General features: G+C 65.4%; 1 protein-coding gene across 1 annotated transcript in view; it reads left to right on the top strand.

The window, feature by feature from the left end:
• Positions 1-7,802, top strand: part of TPRN (taperin) — an 8,361-nt gene extending 559 nt beyond the window's left edge. The window contains exons 2-5 of the mRNA XM_012654733.1: positions 9-1,175; positions 6,748-6,991; positions 7,078-7,184; positions 7,285-7,802. Coding sequence (XP_012510187.1) covers positions 9-1,175; positions 6,748-6,991; positions 7,078-7,184; positions 7,285-7,347 — 1,581 coding nt within the window. The 3' untranslated portion in view covers positions 7,348-7,802. The remainder of the gene's footprint in view (positions 1-8; positions 1,176-6,747; positions 6,992-7,077; positions 7,185-7,284) is intronic.
• The last annotated feature ends 504 nt before the right edge of the window (positions 7,803-8,306 follow it).

The raw sequence follows: 8,306 nt of genomic DNA, 5'->3' as shown, positions 1-8,306 counted from the left end.
GCGACTTCCTACAGAAGACCGGCAGCAACTCCTTCACCGTCCACCCCCGGGGCCTGCACCGCGGCGCGGGCGTCCGCGCGCTCCCCAACGGGCCCGCGGCCCCCGGTCCCCGGGCCGGCCCTGCCAACGGCCTCGCGGGCTCCCCGCCTGGGCCGGGCGAGTGGAAGCCAAAGGCGGAGTCGGGGGAGCCCTCGCTCCACGCGCCCCCCAGCCCCGGGACCCCGAGTGCCACTCCAACCGCGCCCACTACCTTCCCCGAGCTCCGTCCTGCCAGTGCCACTCCCAGCCAGCGCCAGTGGGTCTCCGCGGCCACCAGCGCCAACGACTCCTTCGAGATACGGCCAGCTCCCAAGCCAGACATGGAGACTGTCCCCTCGGGGGACCTCCAGGCCCGGGCCCTGGCCAGCCTCCGAGCGAACTCGCGGAACTCCTTTGTGTTCATCCCTAAGCGCAAGGCTTGTGGGGCCCCTTCTCCCGAGGGCAGGCAGTCTGGGGAGCTGCAACAGGGAGAGGTGGGCTGGGCCTCCCAGAGCCAGAGGCTGGGAGCCCAGCTGGTGCCTGGAGGGGACGGTGCACCTGCTCTCGGGAAGAGCTCCTTGGGGATTGAGGAGCAGGGTTGTCCCAGGCCAGCCATCGCCCTCACTGACCGGGCCATTAGGCGGCAGAGGTCATCGTCACCACCCCCGTTCCTGCCGGCCACCGACGAAGCCGAGCCTGCCGAGGGCTGCAGGGGTCTCGGCTTGGCCAAGAATGGCCGGGAGCATGGTAGGCCGGGGCTGCCTGTGACTCTCATTGACGAGGTGGACTCGGAGGAGGAAGCGCCCCAAGAAGCCAAACTGCCCTGCTCTGGGGGTGGTGTGCCTCCCCAGTACCGCCCGCACCCTGCCAGGCCTGGGCATACATCCGAACTCCAGCACCGAGGGAACAACACCTTTACAGTGGTGCCCAAGAGGAGGCCAGAGGCCCTGCGGGGGCAGCACCCTGGACAGGCCGGCGGGGAGCCCCCGCCACAGGAGGCCAAGGAAGAGGAGGCTGGTTTCCTCTCGGGGCCCCAAGCTGCCCTGGGGTCCACGCTGAAGAAACGCTACCCCACTGTGCACGAGATTGAGGTGATTGGCGGCTACCTGGCCCTGCAGAAGTCCTGTCTCACCAAGGCTGGCTCCTCAAGAAAGAAGGTCAGTGGTGGGGGCAGGGCTCTGGTCGGGAGGGGGCGAGTGACCAGTCACAGGGCTGTGGGTACAGTGTGTGCCCCATCCCAGGAGGCCGGGCATGGGCAGGCGGGACTTGCAGGTGGAGCAGAGAACTAGGGACCATGCCAGGTCCAGGGCCTCAGTGGAGCCCTGATGACGTGGGGGCTGTGGGGACAGCTAGCCTGCTGCGTACCTGCCGTGCAGGGCTCGTGGGGAGGGCCACTCCAGGTGGTGCTGTGCTGCTTGTGGGTCCGTCTGGAATTGGCTGGATGGGCTTGTCCCACTGTGAGCCCAGCTGGGGGAAGCAGGCTCTAGGGGGATAGCCTGGCGTCGTTTCCTGGAGCCCTGGCCTGTGTGGGCAGCAGATGTCAGATGTAAGTGGGAAGGGACAGGAGGTCGGGGATATGGGATGGCTGGATCCCTACCTCACAGTCAGCCTGGGGGTGCAGCCCACCAGCTACTCGGAGGCGGGCTGTCAGCTTCCCAGAAGGCCAGTGGGCCCAGAGCACGGCAGGAAGGTTGAATGAGCACCGAGTGTGTGTCCCAGGCCTGCTCTGGGCCTGGGGTGTGGTGCTGGGAAGCCCACTGGGGCGGAGGAGCCTCAGGCAGACAGACCCAAGTGCAGTCCCGTTGGAGGCAGAGAGCCGGCCAGCCAGGTGAGCCTCACTCCCTAGCCAGCGGAGGCCAGTGGCCCGGAACCCTCTGGGCACAAGAAAACGTTCCTCAGATTCTTCCTGGTCATTCCAGCGCCTGTTTACCCCCCGGGCAAATTCCAAGGCCAGCCCCACACAGCCGCTATCCGCTGGTACGGAGCAGACGCACCTTCCGTGGGTACGAGTCAGCACCTGTGGGGCACCGCAGAGCCCACCCTGAGATCACGTCTCCCCAGCCTGTTTCCTCAGTGGTGGCTGGTGATTGTGTCCTGAGGCTCCCTCTGACCCTGCTCCCTGTGCCATCCTCCCTTTGGGTGAGGGCTTCGTGCTCCTGCTGGGTCAGGGGGTGCTTCCAGTGGGGGACTCGGGGCTTGGGCCCAGCGTGCTGCCAATCCCCCATACCCCCAGGGCCGTCTGAGCCCTTGGAGGTGAAGTCTATCCAATAGCAGCAGCCTCTGCCCCACTCCTGCCTCCGCTCTAGTCTGCCTCTCTCCTGCTTCCGGACCATTGACTGGCTGCTCCGTGAGGTGGTCCCTTCCCACACTCGCTCTGGGAAGTAGCAGTGATAGCAGTGGGGTCACGGGGCTTGTGGGGCAGGGATTGAGTTCAGGCTCCTGTTTCTAGAACTCCTGCTCTTATTCTGTATGGTTCATCCACCGTGAGTCTGGCTTCTTCCCGAGTGGGACTCAAGGCCCAGGACTTCTGCTTGGAGCCATCTTGCCCTGATGAGGAACAGAACCATGGGGGTCACTTGTGGCTGTGTCGGGGTGAGAAGGGCAGGGGAGGGGAGGAAGGGCCCAGACTGGGAAGCCGGCCCTGGACTGGCAGTGGGGAGGGGCTCAGGCCAGCCGGCCCTGGTCTCGGTGCCAGCCCGCGGGGTCGGGGGTCCAGATGGATGATGCCTGGCGTGGCCAGGTGGCCTGGCCTAGGGCTCTGCCAGAGCGACCTGCTGGCTGTGACTTCCTGTTTGGACACACACCAGCTGCCCTGCCCGGGGAGAGCCCCAAGGCCTGCTCGGAGGGGACCGAGGCATGGGGCTGCCCAGCCTTTCGGAGTGGTCTGCTGGCCTTGGGCTGCAGAGTGGATCCACCCCATGCGCTCTGCCCATACCCCGTGAGCACCCACAGGTGGGGGATACATGGTGCTCCTCCAGCCTCTCCTGCGGCTCCCAGCCTGGGCCCTGCCTTGACCCTCCAGCCAGCCTTTGGTTTGGGTCACTTTCCTGTTTCCCCCAGGGGATGGGGGTGGCTGGAGTGCGGGGAGGCCAGCACGACTGACAGCACGACCTTGGGCTGGCTGCCTGCTTCTCCCCCCACCCACGGCTGGGTGCCCCCAAGGCAGTGGTGGGAGGTGCCAGGACCTCTCCTGGGATGCAGTGAGGGGCAGTGGGACAGCTCTTCAGTGGGACCGTCTAGGCCGTGGGGGGCGGTGGGTGGTGGGGGAGGAGCTGCCTCTGGGCTGGCCACTCAGGGTATGGAGCCCTTGCCCGGTGTTGGAGGGCTGCAGCCCTGCTCTGGGTGGTGGGAGCTGCCTCCCTGCCACCTGTGTGCCGGGGACCTGCCTGGCGGGACAGGTCCATGCTGTAGTCATCCGCTGGCTGGATGCGTAGAGGCCTGGTCTCTCTCCAGGGCCAAGCTGGGGCTGACTGCTCTGTGGTGCTGTAGCTGTGCCCCAGGCTGTTTTCGTGGTGGGTGGGGGTGTCCCTTCACTCCTCACCATCGCCTGCCTCTTCAGTTGCCACAGCTTGGCTCCTGCCTATCTGGCTGTCCCTTCCCCTCTCTTTGGGTCTCCTCCCCTCCTGGTCCTCGCCCAGCCCCAGCATGTCTGTGTCCCCAGGGCTCTGTCCTCACACCCAGGGCCGTCCACCCTCACCTGCAGCACAGCCTCCACCCCAGCCTGCCCCAGCCTCCATGGCCTGGCCTGGCCCATGGTCTTACTCTGACCTTCAGCCCTGCGGGTGCCGCCCCACCATCTGCTCTCCATAGCGACACCATCCCCCTGCTAGATTCAAGCCCTGGCTGGCACTCTCCCTGCTCCTCTTCTCTTGTGCGTGTGGATAGCAAGTGGCCAGGAGCTGTCATGCCTCTGGGTGTCAGTGGCTGAGTCTTCTTGCGTTAGCTTTCCTCTTCTGGTCCCTCTATCTCTTCCTGCAATGGCCTGAGTGGTCTTTCTGGAGCCAGGGACCCCGGAGCAGGCCCGGACCCTGCTCCACTCAGCTTTCCCACTGGTAGAGAGGCTCGACCCTAGGCTGGGGAGCGTCCAGCATCTCAGGGGCAGCTGTGGACACCACCTGGCAGCCCTGGTCTGGGGTCCTGTCGGCACGGGCACTCTGGCTGGGGCTGTGTGGGGTGATCCCGTTGCCCCTGAGCTGTGTGGGGCCCGACCGGAGGCAGACAGGTGTGTGCTGGGGCGGTGAGGGGCGGGGCCGGCTGAGCTCACACCTGCATCTGGGCAGGCTGGGCCTGATTCCCGGCTCTGAGTCCGGGGTGGACGCCCTTCGGTAACCAAAGCTGGGTGTGCAAGGCAGGGTGGGTGGAGGGAGAACAAAAGGGCCCTGTGAAAGCTGGGAGGTTCTGCTGGAGGCTCAGCTGAGCCAGGACCCATCTGCCTGCTGTGCTTAGTGCGGTGGGCAAAGTCCCTGAGAGGCGGGTGACCAGGTATATGCAGGGCCAGCCCCTGGCCACGCCCTGCGGCCTGTCCTGTGTGCCTGGGCTCTGGAGGCTCGCCCCCACCCTGCAGTGTGAGTCACGGGGTGTCCTGTGACCCACTGACCTGCACCCATGGGGGAGGGGGCTGGTGGAGCCAGGCCCAGGGAGAGGGGGGCTGTTGAGTCCCACACAGCACCAGCCCAGCTGGGGAGACGGGAGGCAGGACGTGACCAGAGCTCTGGGTCCCAGCTGGGGACAGACAGGGGCTGCCTGTCCACCCCCTCCGCCTGGTCAGGCTGTGCCAGGCTCGGTGCCTGTGTGTCCAGCCCCCTCAGCCTCCCTGCTCAGAGCTGGTCATGTGCACTAATGCGGGTGCGCTAATCCGGCCAGGCCCTGGCAGCCAGCCCTTCCTGTGCTCTCAGCGGTGGGGGATGGGCCTGGAGGGCTCTGGGTCAGCAAGGATGGCGCCATGTATCCAGGGCACTGGAGCCCCATTCACTGGGGCCGGGGCACAGGGGGGCCCCTGGCCTGTAGCTCCAGCCTGCCTTGGGCCCCTGCTGGGGTATCTGTCCCAGAGGATTGGTCTGGGAGGGCTGGCAGTGGGTGGCCACCCTACTGTCCTGCCCTCTGCCCTGCCCGGCCTCTTGTGGGACGACAGCTGAAGGGCCAGGTGGGCCTGGCCGTGGGGCAGGGTAGGTTGAGGGGTAGGAGCAGACTTCTTGGTCTTTGCCCTCCTGACTCAGGGGTCTCCCTCCCCCAGTCTGCTCATCCCCCTGACAGCTCGGCCGCACTGCAGTGGGGAAGCCAGGAGTTCCGGCCAGAGAGCAGCCCCCTCCCTTGGCCCTGGAGGGAGGGGTGTTCATGGTGGAAGGGGCCCAGGGCTCCCTTGGCCGTGTGGGCAGGTGTGGCCGTTGGGATGAGGGGCAGGATGGCAGGAGTGTGTGTCCTCCTTCCTGGATACAGGCTTCCAGGGCAGCGAGTGTGGGGCCCTGTGCTGCCCTGAGCCTCCTGAGCTGCCTCAGGGTGGGCCTGGCCTTCCTGCGGGGACCTGTTCCTGTCCTGTCCCTGGGCTGCTGCGGCTCCCTGCCTGGGGGCCCGGCTTCTGCCTCCGGCTTCTTCCAGGGGAGGAGGAGGAACTTGAGCTGGCTGCTGGTGTCCTGTGCCCAGGAAGAGTTTAATATTTCGAGCTCCGGCAGGGCTGCTCCCACCTGCTGCTCATATTCATTACGGACCTGCTGGGCCCAGGCCCAGCGTGGCTGAGTGGCCTGGTGGGAGTTTGGCCCTCACAAGCTCAGCCCCCTGCCCAGTGCAGCCTCCCAGCAAGCCTCGGTCAGGGCAGGTGGGGGATCCTTACTGCGGGTGCCCGCGGCCCTTCTGCTCTCACCTGCCTTGTGACCCTTGGAACCAGCAGCCCCATCTGGGCTCTGAGGCCACCAGGAGGAGAGAATTTGCTTGGATGTAAAATCCTGCAGCCTACAGAGTGGCGAGGTGAGCAAGGGCAAGATGGGCAGTAGGGTGGGAGGACGGAGTCCCCAGTGGGACCACTGGCACCCTAGGCTCTGGAAGGGACCCCCACTCTGCGCAGCCTCCATCTGCAAAGTGGGCAATGTTGCCGGGTGCCACCGTCCTGGGGTGGCAGGTGGCCACCGCCCAGCACCACCACTCATTCGGGGCCCTGGTCAGCAGTGGTGGCTCCTGCTCAGCAAGACGATCCGGGGGGGTGCAGGTGTCCAGTTAGCCCAGAAGTTGTGAACTGGGCTGTAGAGAGTGGCCTCAGCCGACACAGGAGCAGCTGCGAGCCCAGGGTTTGGGGCCTGAGGGTGCAGCCTCACTTCCACCCTGTTCCTGCTGTGGGGTGCTGTGTGGTGCTGTGTGGGAGAGGGTGCCTTGCCCCCGAGCTGGTGCTCTGCCCAAAGAGCAGAATGGGAGGGTCCTGAGAGGGCAGCCCTCTGGCCCTGGGAGCAGGTTAGAGGCTGGTGGCGACAAAGATGTTGGGGTCCTGGTCCTGGCTGGAGTCTGGTCTCTAATGGGTGTGTCATTCAGGGGGACTTCACCCCAGGCCTGGGGTGGGGAGGATTTGTTGGTCCCAGGGGTTGAGGGGATGGTTGGGCCCTGCAGGGTTCAGGCAGAGGGGTCTTCTACTCCTACCTCCTGGAGCCTCTGAAGGGTTCTGGTACATTGTCACCCACAGGGCCCCACAACAGCACTGTGCCCAGCTGGGCAGCGGGGCCCTGTTGATGTGTCCCTTACTTCCAGATGAAGATCTCCTTCAACGACAAGAGCCTTCAGACCACATTCGAGTACCCTTCCGAGAGCTCCCTGGTGCAGGAGGAAGAGGAGGAAGAGGAAGAAGGGGAAGGGGGGGAGGAGGAGGAGGATGACGAGGAGGAGGAGGTTGAATCCAGCTCAGAGGAGAAACCCTTTGTGCTCTTCCTGCCCCGGGCCACGTTTGTGAGCGGTGTGGGGCCTGAGAGCCCTCGGCTGCCAGAAGGCAATGCAGGTGAGTGTCCACCTGTGGATGAGCAGCCTGGGTGGGTGGAGCCTGGGCCGCATGCCCACGTGTCCATGTGTCTGCCCTACCTGCAGGCCTGTCCAGCTACACCCCAAAGCACTCTGTGGTCTTTGGCAAGTGGCAGGAAAAGACCCCAGAGCAGACCCCGAGTGAGGCGGAGCCCCCACCCAAGGAGCTCACGGTGAGCCGGGCGAGGGGGAGGGTGGGCGCCTGTGGCTGGTGACTGGTGGGGGGCATCTGACACCAATAAGCCCGCGTGGCTACCTTCTGCCCTCCCTCAGCTCACACCTGCCAGTCAGAACGACCTCGCGGACTTCTGCAGTGAGCCTGCCCTCCATTTCTGACCAGGACGGCCAAGGCCAAGCTCAGTGGGGGTCCCGGGAGCCAGGCCATTCCTAGGAGTCCCCCACTTTACACCCCTTGCCCAGACCCTGGCCGCTCTGCCTGGCCCTGACTCACCCTGACCTCCTGGGTCCTCACACCCGTGCTGGCCCTGGAAGCAGCCAGGGCTTCTCTTATCACTGGGGCTGGGTCTCACCCCTGGCCCTGGTTTGGGGGCTCCAAGGAAGAGCAGAGGTGGGGGAGGGCCAGGGTCCTGCAGGATGGTGACCTGTCTGTGACCAGGTGGGGGCCTGAGCAGATTCTGCACCAGGCTGCTCTCCGTCCTGCCCGCCAAGCCTTCCTCCCAGGGGCTGTGGGGCATGTCTGGGGTGAAGGCCTGTCCTAGCTTCCTGCTCCCGGTGGGAACTTCAGGCCCTTGTCCCCAGCCACATTCCCTTCATGGTGGAGCTCAGCTGTCCCCTTTGTGCCTCTGACAACAGACTCAATAAACAGCACTGACAAGGCCGCCCCTGCCTCTCCGTGTGGTCCTCAGCCTAAAGTCGGGGCTGCGGGGGGAACCTGGGGCAGGAATGCAGAGAGTGGGCCACTCGGTGTGTGGGTATGTGGTGGGGATTCAGCCCCTTGTGGTCCCGATGGTCCAGGCTCTGATCTCCCTTCAATAGCTTGTTATCCAGCCCCCAATCTCCCAGAGCTGGCACAGGGGGAGGTGGGACACCAGGTGTGCTGTCCATCCAGGGCCTAGAGTCCAGGTGGGAGGGTGAGTGTTGCCGCTGTCGGCCTGCAGTGGCTTCCCTGAGGAGCCAAGAAACGGGGAAGTGGGAGGGCAGCACGGGAGGTGAGAGTGGGCAGAGCACCGTGCAGGGATCTCGTCTTTTTGGCTTGGAAAGCTTCCCCCCAACACACACAGGAACCTGCAGCAAGGCTGTGATGACCCACAGGCAAAACGGACTCAGGTGTCGAA

Source organism: Propithecus coquereli, unplaced genomic scaffold, assembly GCF_000956105.1.
Source record: "Propithecus coquereli isolate 6110/MARCELLA unplaced genomic scaffold, Pcoq_1.0 Scaffold449, whole genome shotgun sequence".
Taxonomy (NCBI): domain Eukaryota; kingdom Metazoa; phylum Chordata; class Mammalia; order Primates; family Indriidae; genus Propithecus; species Propithecus coquereli.
This window is presented reverse-complemented; position numbering and strand designations above follow the sequence as displayed.